This window comes from Anthonomus grandis, chromosome 14 (assembly GCF_022605725.1).
Source record: "Anthonomus grandis grandis chromosome 14, icAntGran1.3, whole genome shotgun sequence".
In the NCBI taxonomy this organism is placed as follows: Eukaryota; Metazoa; Arthropoda; class Insecta; order Coleoptera; family Curculionidae; genus Anthonomus; species Anthonomus grandis.
The window spans coordinates 12975702-12994021 of record NC_065559.1 but is presented as its reverse complement, the minus strand read 5'-3'; the positions used below and the strand labels follow the sequence as shown (position 1 = coordinate 12994021).

The window sequence follows — 18320 nt, the reverse complement described above, 5'->3', positions numbered from 1 at the left end:
ACTTACCTTTATAGCCTTGAAGTTTGCTGACTTACAAAAATAGAGCAAACCACGTGTAGACTTTATGATAATATTTTTTAACATCGATGCACAATTACGGCGGTCTGCGACTCTCAACTAACTGGCTTAACTAATGAACCAAGCAGATGTCCAGTTTCATTGTCGTACTGTGGGAAATGGTGGGGGTATGACGGCGCAGCTATTTTAGGAAGTTTTGATCAAAGTTTAACCCGTATTTAAAGTATCCCTATGTTACGGTACCAAATAAGTTTATTTTCTATTGAGAAAATAATTATTTTAGAACAAATGTGCTTACCTGAGAGCGTTTGGGGAAAGATCTGGGCATGAACTAAAATTACTACTAAAATCAATCATATTTAATTGGTTTTAGCGACTAGTATTAAAGCCGGCAAATACTTCAACGGTCTATTCTATAAAACATTTATAAGTTGAAGTAATACATATGAACTGTGCGTATAACGCTTGTTATTGGTCAAAATCAAAATAGAACAATTTGTGTTATATGGTAGCATGGAGATAGCACAAACATTAAACTACGGGGCATAGAATAATTCAATACTTACTATATTATATTAACAGCAGGATATAGACTAAGTTATTTTCTTATTTGGTAGCAAATGACTTAAAATATTCTAGAGATAGAACAAACCAATTCTGAACATTAAGAAAATACCAAAACCATTATCTTCAAAAAAAAATTGAGGTAGAAAAACCCAATTCTCAAGTGATGCTATGTAGTTAGAATCAGTATTACTCGACCACTCTCCATGCGGAATGATAACTCAACCTATCTTCTATCTGTTAATGTAAACCAACAAATTCGTATTTACTAGTCAAAGTAGATATTTATTTAGAACAGAGCTAATGATCCTAGTAGTGGATGCCTTCTGGAGGTGGCTTTGGTCAGTAAAATTCCGGCATACCTTCTGGTATCTTTGAAAGATTTTTTACCACTCATGAAAAAGAAAAGTAATAGTAATGAAGATTTTGTTTGTACTTTTCAGGTAATATAGATTATCAATAAAAATAAAAAAATAAATAAATAAAAATATTCAAACATGCAAGGTTTAGTTTGTCAGATTGTAAATGTTAGTTGAGTCTAAAATTAAGTGTTGTCGCGGCCTGACTAATTTTGCTTGGAAAGAAAGATAAATATATCGTCGGCGTATAAATGATGTTTACAAGATAAGAAGGCTTTAGGGAGCTTCCAAACACATAAATTAAATAAAATGGATTCTTGTGGAACACCAGATTTAACAGGTTAAAAACTGACTTAATTTACATTGTAGGAAACTGCTTGACTTCTATCCTAAGATATTCAGATATTAGTTGTACAGCATTATTTGTTAGACCGATATAACCTGAATAGCCGATAAAACTGTAGAAATTATGGTGTCAAACGCCTTGCTAAAATCTAAAAGAACTAGCAAAGCAAGCTTTTCTTTATCCCACTGATCCGAAATATCATAATAAGTCATACTCAAGAGAGCCATACTGCAACAATGGTCTTTTTTGAAGCCAGACTGAGTGTAAGGAATTAGTTTCAGAAAAAAAATATTCAGTTAATTGATTATACAGGGTGTTTACAAAACATGCGGCAAAAATTTAAGGGATTATTCCTTGTTCCTGTTCTAAGGATATTTCGTGCTTTTTTGATTTTTGATCGGACACTTTGTTTCGAAGATACGGGGCGAAAAAGAATTTTGACAATAACAATTATTTATGACCAAAAATTACATGTAATGTTTCTTAATCTACAAGAACTATTCAAAATGACTACCTCACGCTCGAATGCAAGAATCCAGTCTTTTCTTCATCGACTCTCGAACTCTTTCAAAAACACCGGGATTGTCTTTTAATTTCGTTAAATCCAGCAATTATCCGATTTTTTACATCTTCCATTGGAGTAGTATAAACTAATGACATTATAGTCTTCATAGGAAATAATCCAGTGGGTTTTAAATTAGGGGATCGAGCAGGCCATACGTGAGGTTTACCTCGAGCAATCCAGCGATCTCTCAGCGATGTTACTGGTAAAAACTGTCGACCCCAAATGCTAAAATGCGCTTGTACACCATCGTGCATAAAGTACATTGCATTTCTTTTAGCCAATGGTATATCCTCCAAAAAGTGAGGTAGCGTTTGTTCAAAAAAGTCCAATAAGAAAATCACCTATAATTCCCACCCAAACGTTTAACGATAACTGATGTTGAAAGAATCTTATGTGGATTTTTTTCTACCCAAACATGATTATTGTGAAAAGTTCTTATTGCATTTCTTAAGAAATTGGCTTTATCGGTAAAAAGACTTAGGATCAGTAATTGAGAGACTTAAATCAATGTGTGCAAAATCCATTGACAGAATGCATACCTTTAGAGTATTTGAAATTTTTCGAGTAGAGGTATCTGGATCTTCTTCTACCATGTCCAGCACATTCTCTTCTAGTTCTACAGTTTTTACTGTCATTGACCTACCTGATCCTCTACTTCGATTTAATGCTTCTGTTTGACGAAGTCGTTGATGTATACTTTGGAAGATTTTTCTATTAGGCATATTACGAAATCGCTCACGGTACAACCGACTAGCTTCTAATGAATTGCCATAAGGAAGTTCATAAAAGTAATGCATACCAGCCATCTCGGCATTCGTATATCCAGTCATAATAGACGACTTCACTAACAAGACTTTAAGTATTTAACCCAGAAAATACTCGTTCTAAAATTTTGACACTGATTGACAAACTCAAGTTTTTTCGGCTACGTTAATCGGAATGTTTTTAAAAAATACCAACGGAATTGTTATATTTTTTATTACTTAATAGATCCAAGGTAGTACAGCTATACTTGTTGACTACAATAATAATTTTAAAACTAGCAAAATTGGATGATTGAAATTATTTTTCGTATCTTCGGAACTAAGCATCCCATCAAAAATCATGAAAGGAGAAAATACCCTCAGAATAGTCCCAGAAATAATCCCTTAAATTTTTGCCGCAAGTTTAGCTAATACCGTGTATACCATACTGCTTAAAGTTTTTGATAGTGTATGTAAAATACTGATAGGGCATAGTTGCGTGATAATTTCATTAAAACTATGTTTTTAAAGTGGTATAACAAGTTCGAATTTTCTTTCACATGCTCAGAAAGGCGCCTTTTGTAATGAAACAGTTAATAATATATGTTAAGTAGGGTTGGATGAATAGGATGCATAATTTGAGAAACAGAATATTAATACCGTATTCTCAAGTACACTACTGCTCAAAAGTATTTGCCCACATATGACTGTTTTAAAGTTATAACTAAAAATAATAAACCCATCAGTTATTCTTATGAAACGATTTATTTATAACAAAATGAATATAAACAATACATTTTTTAATTAATTAAATTTAAGCAAATCAAATTTTGGATTCATCTACATATCCGCCTCGATTTTTAATTTTTAACAGCTTTACAGAGTTTCGGTAGTCTTCTAATTAATTTGTCCAAAGTTTCCTGAGGTATCTTGTGCCACTCTTCTTGGATGATCCTCCACAAGTCTTCTTTTGATGTGGGGCATGATTTTCGCACTTGTCTATCCAGTTCATCCCACAGTAATTCGATAGGATTGAGGTCCAGTGATTGTGGGAAATATACCATAACTTTCAGAAGATGTTGCCTTTGTAATTGACCTAAATATTGCTTACACAATTGCGACATGTGCTTGGGGTCATTGTCATGTTGAAAGATGAGGTTTTCCCCAATTATTCGAGTTCCAGAAGGAAGTACATTGTCACTTAAAATTGTTTTGTAACCCTCTTTTCGAAGAATTCCCTCTATTTTAATTAGATTGCCCACTGCAGATCCTCCGAAACAACTCCACACCATCGCCGAACCACCACCGTGTTTAACTGAGGCCACCGTACAGTTCTCAGCGACCCTTTCATTGGCACAACGGCAAACAAAAACTCGCCTCTTCGTTCCAAAAACCTCGAATTTCGACTCGTCACTCCAGAGAACTTTCTTCCAGTCATTAATGGTCCATTCTTTGTGTGATTGGGCCCACTCAAGTCTTTTCTTCTTATTAACACCCTTCAGTAGCGGTTTTGATACAGCTAAACGTCCTTTAAGACCAGCATTATAAAGTCGCCGTTTTACTCTCGAAACACTGACTGTTTTTTTACGCTCCTTGTTGATTTTTGCTGTGATTTCAGGGGCGGTAAGGCGCCTATTGCGTTTGCTTGTAATAATAATATTTAAATCCTCCTTTAAACTTGTCGCTTTTGGCCTTCCCGATCGAGGTTTGTTGCTAATAGTCCTTTCTCTGGTGAATTTCCTAACTATTTCCTAATTATAATCGACAGTCTTGGAATTTCCAAATCCGTCGAAATTTGACGGTTAGTCTTTCCAGCCTTATGAAGTCCAATGATAATACATTTTGTTTCTACCGATAACTCTTTTGTTTTAGCCATTTTAAAGAATGTTGAAAAACTAGCAAAGAAACGGTCACAATCGTCAATAAGTAAGCGAAATTATTTATCAATGTTACACAAAATCAATTCTTGAAGACTAAACACCTTTAAAAGTTTCAAATTTTAACGGAAATAAGCTGTAAACAGATTAGTTTTTTAGAAGAAGTGCATATTTTCACTACATTGTTTGCTATTTGCAAGACTATTTTTAAATACTCAGTGTTTTTCAGTAAACCATAGTTGATAGGTAAGCTGTTTAAGCATATATGCAATTTACAAAAGAGATACAAGCTAAATATAGGTATAAAGATAAGATGTTTGTATCTAATTAAAAATATTAAAATGAATACATGGTGGGCAAATACATTTGAGCGGTAGTGTAGCTGTAGTTCTAATCATTCTAATCTTATGTAGTTCAATATTATTTACTGGCTGACAAATTAAACTTGGTGGATAATTATTTGATTATAAAATGTAATTATTTAATATTTTCTACAATAGTGGATACTAATTTCAAAAAAGTTTAAACGTTTGCTAATTTTTTTTAAATTCTATTGTTTTTATTTGTGGTTAGGCATACTATATTTGATATGAGTTCAAATATCATTGGGATTTTTGCTATCATTATAAGTGAAAAGTACTTTCTGTTCTGACAATTGTAGTACATTTTTTTCTAAGACTTTTATGGTTTATAAAATAAGTTTCAAGCCTTGGCTTTTTGTACTTTGCCAATCCTTTATATCTTTTTTTTCTGGTTACAAGAGTATCAGTAAATCATGGTGCATATTATTTTGCAACGCGACGTATGTGGTGCCTGTAAGTCTAATAGTATGTTAATTTTTTCACTTTTGAAAGCTACCTTACCGTTAATATCTTATAAAAGTTATACAGGTTATTCCAGAGTATCGACACCAAATCTGAATAAAATCGATAATTATCTAAAGAACTAAACTATCTATATATTTTCAACAGAAGTTTAACTTTTTTTTACCTTAACATTTAAATTACAAAAAATTAAACTTTATCACTAAAATCTACCTTAAAAGCCCTCTTTTCAATTATATTTTCACTTCTAGTCGAAGTAATTTAGTCTATGAGACAACTTGAAACAGCCCTTATACATGAAAAAAATCTATTGCGTACTTAGAATCAGCGCTATATTTAGTATATTGAAATCTTTGATAATTTGAAGAAATGTAAGTTCAATCTCGCAAAAAAATCCTGGGGAGTTATATACACCATTGCCAGTGCAATGCTTAACTGGGATTATTAACTGGGAAAGTTTAATTTTAATCCATATTTGTTGTATTCTTCACTTAGGGGGCAGCAAGGAATACGATATGTTATGTTTTTATAAAAAACGCGATTTCAACGCGTCTTCTCCTTCTATCTCGACAGTTTAAACTATACCCATTTATTTTCAAAAAGCTCTGTAGGTATTGTATTGATGTGTCCCTAAAAAAGAGAGTGTTTTAGTAAAGTTTATTCAAGCAAAAAAAATATATATTTATTAATATAAAACAGAAATAGACAAGTAATAAAATATGTGTATACATGGGCTTATATTTAGCACTATCGTTAATCGAACTTTGAAATTTACACATTCGTAATGTGTTAATGAAACATATAATGGATTTTTCGATTAGTATAATCAAATTAAAGTGTCAGTTGTAATTGACCAATGTTATTTCTAGCGAAATTTTTGCTGTTAATTAAACGAAGTACGGGATAAAATCATTTACAGGAATGCCTTTAATAATAAATGTTTAGAGCCTTTTTTACTGATAAATAGCAATGATATTTAAATACTATTATCTTTGAATGGTTTTATGTGTCACATGCGTTACGTAAATCCGTAAACATCCAACTCAACACGTTTTTAATTTTGATTAACCTACTTCAGTATGTCACAAAAACTGTAAACAAAAGCTAAAAAAGTATCGAATTTTCAGACCAGTTTTTTAGTGTGTATATTAAATGTATATTAGTACTTATTTGATCAAAAATTTAGATTCACGTATGTAATTAATATAATCCGTATGAAGTGAAAAAAAAAATATATTAAAAAACTTTCATTACGTAATAATATGTAAAAGTTAAACAATTATTAACGCAAAAATACTAATTATTTGTAACTGCAGCTTTTAACCTTTGTATTATAAAAATATTAGAAATAACGGATTTTTTTTTAAACTTTAATATATAATACTACCATTTATAGTTTATTTTTCTAATTCTAAAGTTAAGTATAAAACTGATCAATAATAAAAATAACAAGTATAATCTATATTGTTGTGACGAATGCAATAATATCAATACATACATTTATAAAATTCACAGTAGTCAGAAAATTTAAAAATCAAATAAAATTTATCTTAAGTTTATCTTCAAGAGTATCAATTCCAAGTAATTTTTGTAGGTGACTCTAATCTATTTCCTTTATACAGGGTGTTCCGTTGATCATGTTACAAACTTCTAGGGCAGATAGAAAACGTCAAAAGAAAAACAAATATTCATATAAACATGGGCCCGGAAAAGCTTCCTCAAGGCGCTAGAGCTCTTTGAAAATAACCTTTAAAAACTATTTTTTTTTTAATAGCTCCGGAACTACTTTAGCTATCGCAACCAATTTTGTGAGGTAAATTATTGTTAGTACGTTTATTCTTTTGAACCTACTAAATAAAAAAATATTTACCAGAGGCTTCAGAATCAAAGGGGTATTTGGTAAATTTAGGCCCATTTCTTTAAGACTTTAATTTCTGCCCGTTTGGGCATTAGATTATAATGTTCCTATGCTTTTTACATAAAAAAGGTGCTCTTAGTAAAAGTCGGTAAATGGTAATATCACCGTTTTTGTGAAAATTGACGAAAAGCAAGTTATGAGATACAAAAATGAATTACCTATTATTATTAATAAACAATTAAAAAAAAATCTGGCGTAAATAAAAAATTTAATGTTTAAAAAAAGTTAAGGTAGCCATTTTATTAAATTGGTACTCAAATTAATTAACTGTCACTTTAATTACCTTGAGGCATAAAATGTTTAAATGATTTTAAGTGTAATAAAAAATCAACAAATTAACAATTTTAGAAACGTAAACAAATTTTATTAAAGATTGGTATTACAAAAATAAACTTAAAATAATAATTGCTCAAAATGCCGGCCGCCACGATCGATACATTTTTTGTATCTACGCACCATATTAAGGTTGACGTGTTTAAAAATATCAGGCGTGGTTTGGATTACTTCAGCAGCTGCGGAAATTCTGGCCACCAGGTCTTCTTCTGACTCGACTGGAGTTTCATGGATATGAGACTTTTCGTATGCCCCCAAAGAAAAAAATCTAAGGGCGTCAAATCTGGTGAGTGCGCTGGCTAGGTGATAGGGCCTCCGCGGTCAATCCAGCGCCTTCCAAAATTTCCATTTATAAACTCGCGGACAATAAGTGAAAAATGAGCTGGCGCTCCATCGTGTTGTAGCCATAAGTTCTGTCGTATATTTAGGGGCAGATTATGTAATAGTTCTGGCAGTACATTTCTTAAAAAATTTAAATAAATATTTCCCGTTAAACGAGGAGGCAACATAATTGGACCAATGAAGCGTTCTCCAACAATGCCGGCCCACATATTGACCGAAAACTTATGTTGATAGCTCCTAAAATGAATACCATAAGGGTTTTCCCCACTCCATACATGATTATTCTTAGAATTAAAAATGCCTTCTTTTGTAAATAAAGCCTCATCAGTAAAAAGGATCATATTTTGGAAATTGAGGTTCTTCTGTACACCGGTCAAGAAACCACTGGCAAAAATTCACGCGGGGCATAAAATCATTGGGTCCTAATGATTGCACCTTTTGCAGGTAGTAGGGCCGAAGAAGCTGTTCATTAACAACGTTCCATACCCTAACATGATTTACATGCATCGCATCAGCTACTGCTCGAGTACTTACTGATGGGTTATCTTCAAATCGCTGAAGCACTTCTTCCTCAAACCCGGGATTCGAATGTTCCTTTCGCGCCATTATCTTGGCGTTTTATTTTAACGGAGCCAGTCTCCCTGAGCCGTTGATTGACCCTTTCAAAAAGTGTGTGAGCTGGGATTCGCCTTTCGGGAAACCGCTCTACATATAGTCCAGAAGCAGCTCTACCATTACATCGAACTTCCCATATATTAAAAGCATATCGGCGTATTCAGCAAAAGTGTAATATTCCATTACTTAACCGCAATAAAAAAGGAATTAATATCATGTAAAAAATACTGACAGTGGCAATGAATTAGCATTATTATTATTATTAAAATAATTAATTCAGGTGCTGTATCTTAGTTTGGTTTTAGTCAGTTTCCACAAAAACGGTGATATTTACCGACTTTTACTAAGACCACCTTTTTTATGTAAAAAGCATAGGAACATCATAATTTAATGCCCAAACGGGCAGAAATTAAAGTCTTAAAGAAATGGGCCTAAATTTACCAAATACCCCCTGATTCTGAAGCCCCTGGTAAATATTTTTTTTATTTAGTAGGTTCAAAAGAATAAACGTACTAACAATAATTTACCTCCCAAAATTGGTTATGGTAGCTAAAGTAGTTCCGGAGCTATTAAAAAAAAACTAGTTTTTAAAGGTTATTTTCAAAGAGCTCTAGCTCCCTGAGGAAGCTTTTCCGGACCCATGTTTATATGAACTTTTGTTTTTCTTTTGACGTTTTCTATCTGCCCTAGAAGTTTGTAACATGATCAACGGAACACCTTATATATATTCAACTTCAAATTTCTCTCAAAAATCGTCTTTGGAACCGTTCAATTATATTGATGTTTTTATGATAGTTGTAGGGGTTATACACCAGGCTAGCATATTCAAGCAGAGAATGAACCTAAGAATAATATAAAACTTTGAATCAATTTATATTTATATATACGTTATCTGGAGTTATAGCCTAAAAGCCTGTAGTAAAATGTTGTCATCAAAAGTTAACTTATGTTAACTGCAAGATCCCTAACAGAGACTTATCGCAGAGTTATTATCTCTTTATTGATAGAGTCTTAATAAATTAGGATTTTGAATTCTATAAAATGAGATCGACACACATTTCCGATTATTTTAAGAGAGTTTGTTATTAGTACACCACACTCCAAACATGTCCAAGTCCTTCTAAATGTTCATGCTATCATTGTGATTTCTAACGCATGTGTATATTTTCAAGTCATTTGCATAAAGTAAGAACTGAGAATGTTCAATAGTATTATAAAGGAAATGAACAGGTTGAAGAGAAGTCGAGACAAATGACCATCCTGTGATACTCTTGATGTTACATTAATAGCCATTAATTTTATATTATTTATATTAACTTCTATTAGATAAATAACTGCTGAATGAACCACAAACAGGCACATAAAGAAGGGTTTACTTTGTCGAAAGCCTTAATAAAAGCAGCGTAGATTGCATCAACTTGGTATCATTCTTCCAAAAGTTTTAGTGTAAACCAGTAAATTTGTAACAGTGGATCGTTCTTCAAATTTTGATTATTAGTAAAAATTAAATTTACGGAATTATTTGCTGTGTTGTTACATTAAAGAAAATTTTAAAAAAGCAAGGCAATTAGGAATTATTTCAACCTGCTCTATAATACATCCCACACTTCTAGTTCCATCATTCTCTGATATGAGGTAGGCTTAAATCATCACTAAATACAACCCATACACCAGGTTGTGCCTTTTAGCAATGTGGTCCATGGAAACGCATATTTATGATATTTCTGGAAATAAGTCTATGGAGGTAGATATGTGTATCCAAATAGAACACCTTCAGAATACAAATACAATAATTGTTCCAGATTTCTATAGCAGCATTAGAGGTAATTAAAACCTTTCATAATTATTGTGGATTAGTACTAGTTGTTATTATAATTTTCCTTCACTGAACACATCCCATCATTAGCTCCTGAGCTTCCGCGATATTCAGAGTTCTAAGATCTTATGATATCCCTGATGATATGATATAGGTTCCCTCCACCGTATTCTTGGTCTCCTACCGGTCGGGCCCTGCTACCATATTAATTTAACAACTCTCACATCTTTCTATCTTTTGACGTGGCCTTTCAGTATATGGCCTTTTATATCTCGGTCTTTCCACTAGGTCATATAGTTCTTTTATATCGTTGTTTTTTTTACTACAGTATTGTCAAGCAGATTCATTCCATGTAGGTCAGCATATACTCCGTAGGATTTTTCTCTCTGCAGTTTATAGTCTGTTCTTGTTCTGTTTCGGCATAGTCCAGGTCTCACAATGGTGTGGAATACTCTTATATTAGTCGTCTAACGTGGATTTTAGATTTTATTATTTTCTGTAATTCAAAATAGCAGCGATTGGCACTTCGTATTCTGATGTTAAATTCAGGATCTCTTTCGAAGTTGTATTGCTTTATTGTTATATTTTGTTCTATCTCATCCCATTGCTCCATTCTTGATGTGGTCATGTATTTGGTTTTTACTCTCATTTATATTTAGGTCTATATTTTGCGCTGCAGATTCAATATTTAGAAATTCTTCTTTAATGTTCATAATTGAGTTTCCAACGATGCGATCCGCAAAGGCCAATATAAAATGAGAGTCTCGATTTCTGAATAAAAGAGTCTTCGGTTTTACCTACCCCACTACCATCTCCTAAGCTATATTAAAAAGAATTGAAGAGATGGGTCTCCCTGGTTTAGGCCATTACTTACAGTAAAGAAGGTTGAAAGCTTGCCTTCAACTAACCTGACAAGTTCATTTAAGAGTTCTACCATTTCTAATAGCATTACACAGCTTCACCTTCAGGACTTTCTCTTACCTAAAGTCGATAAAGAATTCATGTAGGACTTAATCGTATTTTGAGCAGTTCACCATTAATTCATGGATTGTAAAAATCTGATTTACGGTTGATCGCTTTTTTCTGAACCCACATTGGTAGTCACCTAACTATTGTTCTACGTAGGCAGTTAGCCTTTCGAGTAATACTGAAAACTAAACCTTATATCCAGTATTTATTAATGACATTTCCCGATAGTTAAAGCATTGAAATTTGTTGCCCGTTTAGTGTAAGGGCACGATGATACTCGTCCAACACAAAAAATCAAGTTTTAATAGGCATTCTAGTGAAACTGCCTACGGACCCGAAGCCATAGATTTACATTCCATTTCTGAACCTCTTATAAAAAAATTATATTCTTTTATAGTGTCATAATATAGGGAAGCTGTTCCATTTATTGAATGAACAGCTCCAGAACTAGCTTTTTCCATCTGTTCAAGTAAAATTTTCTTTTGGTTCCTGTCAAAAAAATTTTCATTGTCCTGCATCTGAATATTGTGAGAGATTTATAGTTTCTACTTGGCCAAAAATTGGGTTTGTTTTCTCATTTTATGATTTACTGCTTTTTTTTTTCAATGGATTTTAATATTAATGAATGATTTTTGGATCCGTATCTACACTGATATAAACATCTTAACAGTGATTCAATTTATTTGTTGAACCTCAAGTGGTTAAGAATAGCAAAAGTTGGCAAGGCTGCCATGTTGGCACCAACAAGAGCTGGCAGTACCGCAGAATCTGTTAACTCTAAATAATCAGCTGATTGGGTCACGTATAGAGGAGCGGTGGAGCAGGTAGACAATGGCAATCTGACATTCATGGCAATCACATATTTATTTTGATTTTCCATTTCTACCCAAAATTGACAGATTTTTTTCAACAATCGATTTCATTTAGAAAATCATTTTTCTCTTGTAGTTTGAAAACCATTGAGCTGAGACATCCATTATTTCTGGTACACAACTTGTTTTTTTTATTGCCTGCCAAATCCGTCGTCTCTCGTAAACACTAGCTACCATAATGCCAGAATACCTCACAATACAATAACTGTGATAATCCCTTTTACAAGACATATATCATTTAACTGTTTTTTTTTAATGTTTTACGTCATAAATCACAAGGTTTTGTACGAGTAACTAAATAATTGATGTTGTCGGCTACCATCTTTTTTTTGTCATGGAAGAAAAATCTTTTTTACTATGGAAGCTAGCAATAGATTTTCTTAGAAAATTGGATTATGAATGACATTTAAATTTTAGGTTTAAAAGTCACATCAAAAATAGAAATTGCGGAAAATACAAGTATTTTCTTGCTCTAGATTCAAGATCTTGCATGCAGATAAACATGTCAACTAGGTTTTTTCTGGTGACTCATTTAAATATGACTGCTTTGTTGCATAGGTATACATGAATCCTTTAAAAATTAGAAATGTACATCTCTCATGTATATAAATGTAATATGTATATATATGTAATATTATATTTAGAGACTTGCAGGTATGCTTGTGAGCTGATTGTTCATTTATCAGTATTAAATGAATTGATAGGATTTATTAATAAACTGAGATGAAATGTAATTTATTACAAAATAATATTAATAAAAAATACTCACGCTTAATATTTTCGATTCGAGTTCTCGATATCAAGAGTTCAAGGTATTTTTGTCCAATAAGATATTCGGCGTCTTTAATCTCCTACAGATCTAAAGAATCATCGTTCGATTCGATGTCACAATAATCGACAGTGTGCAGTTTCAAGTTGTTGTCTTTATCTGCCTCATTTATTTCCATAGTTCTTTTGTCTGAATCAGTGACTATAGGATCTGAAATAAAATAAATATAGATTATGATTATCAAGACTTATAATACATAAATTGCATTGAAAATCCATCATCAATAAACCACTTGCAAGTGTATTTCCCGTCAATTTCATCCCATCCATGTCCCAAGGGTATTATATGCATGAACAATATCTCTATAATCTCGCTGTCAATCAATTTATTTAATATTGGTAAGTGAGCGATCGGCTCTATATAGCGCATGAATATGGGCCTTACATACCTGCAAGACTCACTCTACTAGCAAATATGACTGCAAGACCTGAATTTTTCGCTATTTAAAGGTATAAACTATACTTATGCAAAAGGGCAGTCATAATTAAATGAAGTCAACCAGAATAGCTTTATTAGCAGCCAGAAACAGTGTCCCTATATCAAAAAATTACCAGTTTTCCTAGAGGGTTGGGTGGAAGGTTGCACACTGCCCCAACTTCAAGAATCGATCTTTCTTTTTGTTAGTGAGAGTTGAAATGATATTGGCAAGTATGACATATACTCAAATCTGTTACTAACTCCCGTACTATCAGCCGGTAAGTCGAAAGTCGACTTAGGCAAGACGTTGTGCGGAATAAAATATAACTTAGAATAATACATGCAATGTGTTCGCTTCCGATTTGGTCATCTAATGTATGTACATACGTCAGCCCCCTGTGTCTCATCTTAAACTTAACTTTCCTTTTGTAGTTGACAAAAGGTCAAATGCATGAATGCTTTTAATAATTTATCTTCAAAGGGGGTGCATTAGTCATTTTCTCTTTCAACAGTATTTGGTAACGCATGTTAGACATATTTACATATTTCAAATTAAAGATGGGAAACCTATTTTTTATTAGAAAGAGCTTTAGCCATTAAGTTCTTTATGGATTGCAAGGTACTACATAGTGTCTAAGTTTCGATACTTCTGTGCGGTTTTTTAACTAATATTAATATTATAGGTGTGCAATTTTCACACTTTGCTATTTTTTTATAAAATATACAAATTTTTATGAAAAAGTAGCATTTAGCTGCAAAAACCGCATATTTATATATTTTTAATCATAACACAGATACGCTACAAGTACTGAGATCTATTTCACGAATTTTCTTATCCAGTTATAAAATTTAAAAAAAAATCAATATCACGATACACTCTTTATACTAGGACTCTAATATCAACTTTATATTTAAATGCTTTCCTATTAAATTTAGAAAAAATGCTAGGGAATATTACTTCTAAATTAAACTACATTTTTGTAGTAATTCATGCTTCTGCATTTTATTCAAAAAATAGAAAAGTGAACAAAATATAAAATTACATTATAAATAATAATGGGGTGAATTTTAATAATGTCATACATGATCATACCTTTACTTGAAGAACTAGTTGCAGATTTTTTACCGAAGTTTGCTTAATTCATCATTAAAAAAATAAAAATTAGTGTAAGTATTTTAATTATAGATGTTTTTTAAATTACTAATTTGTTCTAAGTAAGAACACTCTTAATATTTGACCTATAGCTATTAATTTCTTTTCAAAAAATGTGTTATATTTTTGAAACAAACAAAGTAAAGTTATTAAAAATCCACTTTTCAATTTATTTGATCGAGTTAAAGAGCGTTTTAAAGTTAATATAAATACGACAATTAACCAAGTTGTACTTTTAAGCCTTTGACTAAAATGAGTTTTCTGCAAGGTGACGTAAAAAAACATATGCGAATAGAAAACTTATTCGAAACTACTCTTGCGTACACAGTGCAATAAAAATATGACAAATCACATACTTACCTAAAAATATTAAAAATACAGAGATTGGAGGGACACAAAGTCAATGATCTCAAATTATGTTTATTTTTTAAAAACTTTTATTTACATGTGTTCCGCCCTAAGGCATCGTCAGATCTAAAAGAAAAAAGAAGGCAACCCTGGTACATAAACAACAATGCATAGTCATAAATTACAATGTTACGATATGACTTATTGGTAAAGCTATTAGATTAACACCACAAACATTTAAGTTGAAACAAAAAAAAATATATAAAAAATAAAAAATAATGCTGACGTTCACATTAAATCCGGTGTCAAAACTAAATAAAATAAAAGTAAACAAAACAATCAGAATGAGGTTAAGTTGAACGGGAGAACGGAAATAAAGAAAAAATAAAATAAATAATAAAAAGTGAAATATGACTTGGTCGAGAAATGAACCAGCGACCATCGGGTTCATAGGCAAGCGCTAAACTTACGTGCTATCCAGGTCGTGATGAATATTGTTAAAAATTAAATGCGGTTCGAAGGCAAAAACATCATTTACACAAGACAGTACAGGACTCCTTTTTGCCCTTGTGATCTCCATCTTCTTTAATAAGTCAAGCTTCTTTCTCTTGGGGCACTCATGAAGGATTTTTACATTTTCCGGGATGGAAGGAAAGTGTTTTGAGGACAATAAATTACTTGCAAAAGCCGATTTCGTCGGATAGCCAGTCTTATGGACCTTGGATAAATCGTAAAGTAGAGGTGTTTTCTGTATTATTATTATTTAGAGGTCTCTTTGAGAAAAATGGACTACTTTTTTGAATCTAAAAATGTTGTTATGCAAAATTATTTATTTAAAACAACCGACTTCTGTAGTAAATCTTTGATATTTTTTTACTAATATAATATACTAACATGTCTTAATTTGGCGCCAAGAAATTCTCCGAGCAAATGCGTATTATTCATATTAAATTGAAATAAGTTAATCCAAAATATCTTTCCTTGGCCCTCTCTATCGTCTTACTTAACTCTTCTGGATTTTTTCATCTGGGGCTAGACAAGAGCTTCTCTAGACAATAAGAATGAGAGCGAGCAGAACTATAATCAGGCATTTGATAGAATCGAAGAAGAGATGACGATAAAGGTGCCGACCGTGCCTGTATTAGACATGGCGAATGAAATTTTAAGCATGAAAAATAAATGTAGAAACAATAGAGCCTCTAATTCTGAAATTAGTCAGACATCGGCATCACTTAAAAACGAATGAATGATAACTAACAAATAAAGGGTAGTACCTAGATGTATTTTTTAAAAAGGTTTGAAACATGAAAGCTTATGAAGGTTTGAACCATTAAATTTTATTTAGTTTTATTCAAGCATCAAACAAAGTATTTTATTTTAATTCTAAAACTATTTTTCCCGTTTCGATGTTTTTATTTTTTTCAGATAAGACAGATGCTTGCAATTCATTGGTATTTGATTAAATAAACAAAATAAAATAAACTTTGAAGCTTAGATATTAATTGTATCTTGCGATGCATCACCGATTGATGAAATTTGGGTATTTATTAAAAAAAATGTAAAAGTTGAAATAAAAAATTTAAAAACGGATTTTGACCTACATATACATATGTGGCTTAAAAATTAGGTCAGCTATTAACCCCTTAAAAAATTGCACCTACCTTCTGGACACTCTGTATATTGTTGAAAATAAGAAAAACTTTGGTGGAATTCTAGATTTTTTTGTGTGTACGGGTTAAGTGTATTATAAATTAATTGCGTAGTTATTATTATCAATAAAAAATATTTATAACTAAAAAATCAACCATTTATACTGAAAGAAGAATTACGTTCTTGCGCTGTTTTTAATATTTTTTAGGTATAAACTCCAACAGCAACAAAATTGTAGAGGCAAATAAATTTAAATAAAAAAGAAATTATCTTAAGTAGTATTAAAAAATATGGGCATTAATGAAAATAAAAATTTTTTGGATATAATACTCAAATGCCTTGACTATTAGGCTGAAATCAAAGAATATAGATTTATTTACTATTTTCTTTGATTTCAGCAACTCTATTATTGTTGTTATTTCCTCATAAACCACTGTCGTAAACCTCTTGTAAGCTACGCGTACTTTAAAAAAGAATTTTTCAGTATGCCACTAAAACCTAGACTCTGTAATCGTTTAATATTTACTCTAATTTTAGTTCTTTAAATAAATGCAAAAAACTTAAAGGCTATCACAAAATGAGGTCAAATAATTTTTATTTTTAATTTCAGATAGTCTAAAGAGGTGAATGATCAACTAACAGCAACCTGATGACGTAATGGCCCGAGCTAATCAAATCAATATCACGTTACCGTCAGCTGATTCGGAGGACCAAGAATGCGTAATTTATAATGCGAAATCGGGAACCGTCTATTCACCACCTGAATCTCTTAATAATGCATCTGTTTTAAGGTATGTTAGAAGGTTAATTCATTTAATTTATATGAAAGCTTTTCTGCTAAATTTTCATTGATATAATATAACAAATATAAAATATATTTAAATAATATAATGCACCAAATTTAATTAATTATTTTATACGTGCAACTTGAGTACATATGTACTCATTTGTGAATCCCTAAGGTAGGTACATACAAGCATTCTAGTTTATTTAACGATTAAAAATAATATATTTGCGTTCAAGTTCCTGAGAAAAATGTTCGATTTTTTACAAAGTCCAAGGATGGATGTAAGTGAGCCAAATAGGAATGATTTTATGTCCGTGAATAGAATTTTAAAAGTATTAATAATTTTATAAAAAATTACAAATCCAATAATTATTTAGTAAATAAAATCAATAAATAGTAGTCATTTAGTTTATCACCTAAAATCGATAAACTTAAAATCAGAGGATAATATTAACCACTCAAAAATTGTATGCGTCTACTTACCGAGATAAGTGATGTTAGTAAGTACTCTATTATGCTTTGAACTCATTTATACTAATGTTTATTTCTTCAAATCCAGTTTGTTTCAAAGACTATCTTCCTTAATAAAAATTAAAAAAAAAAACAACAAAGATAGATGCTTATTAATCTAAAGTTTGAGTATCATACTAATAACATAATTCATATTTTATTATACTAATTACAGTCATTAAAAAACTTCCTCTTCACCTCCCTGCTCTTGACAAGCACCATATTCCATCAGTTCTTTACAGAATACCATCGGCTTTGGTTCGTCCTCTAAAAAAATTTTTTTGATTGATTGCTACTCATCATGTTAAAATTTATAAAATTTTAAAATATGCCTCTTCGGGGCTTACTATCATATTCATCATATATGTGTATACTATTACAGGAAATAATAGCTTCAGCGAAATTACAAACAGCAATTTCGCGTATTACCCTTTCTTCCTCTAATTGTTGAAGTAGTAGTTCGTA

At 31.5% G+C, this 18320-nt stretch overlaps 1 protein-coding gene across 5 annotated transcripts in view; it reads left to right on the top strand.

Annotated features, from left to right (window-relative positions):
* Nucleotides 1-18320, top strand: part of LOC126744686 (ATP-binding cassette sub-family G member 4) — a 216363-nt gene that overhangs the window by 124974 nt on the left and 73069 nt on the right. For all 5 annotated transcript variants that reach the window (XM_050452196.1, XM_050452200.1, XM_050452199.1 and 2 more), the window contains one exon: nt 17169-17349. In XM_050452196.1, coding sequence (XP_050308153.1) covers nt 17216-17349 — 134 coding nt within the window. In that variant the 5' untranslated portion in view covers nt 17169-17215. The remainder of the gene's footprint in view (nt 1-17168; nt 17350-18320) is intronic.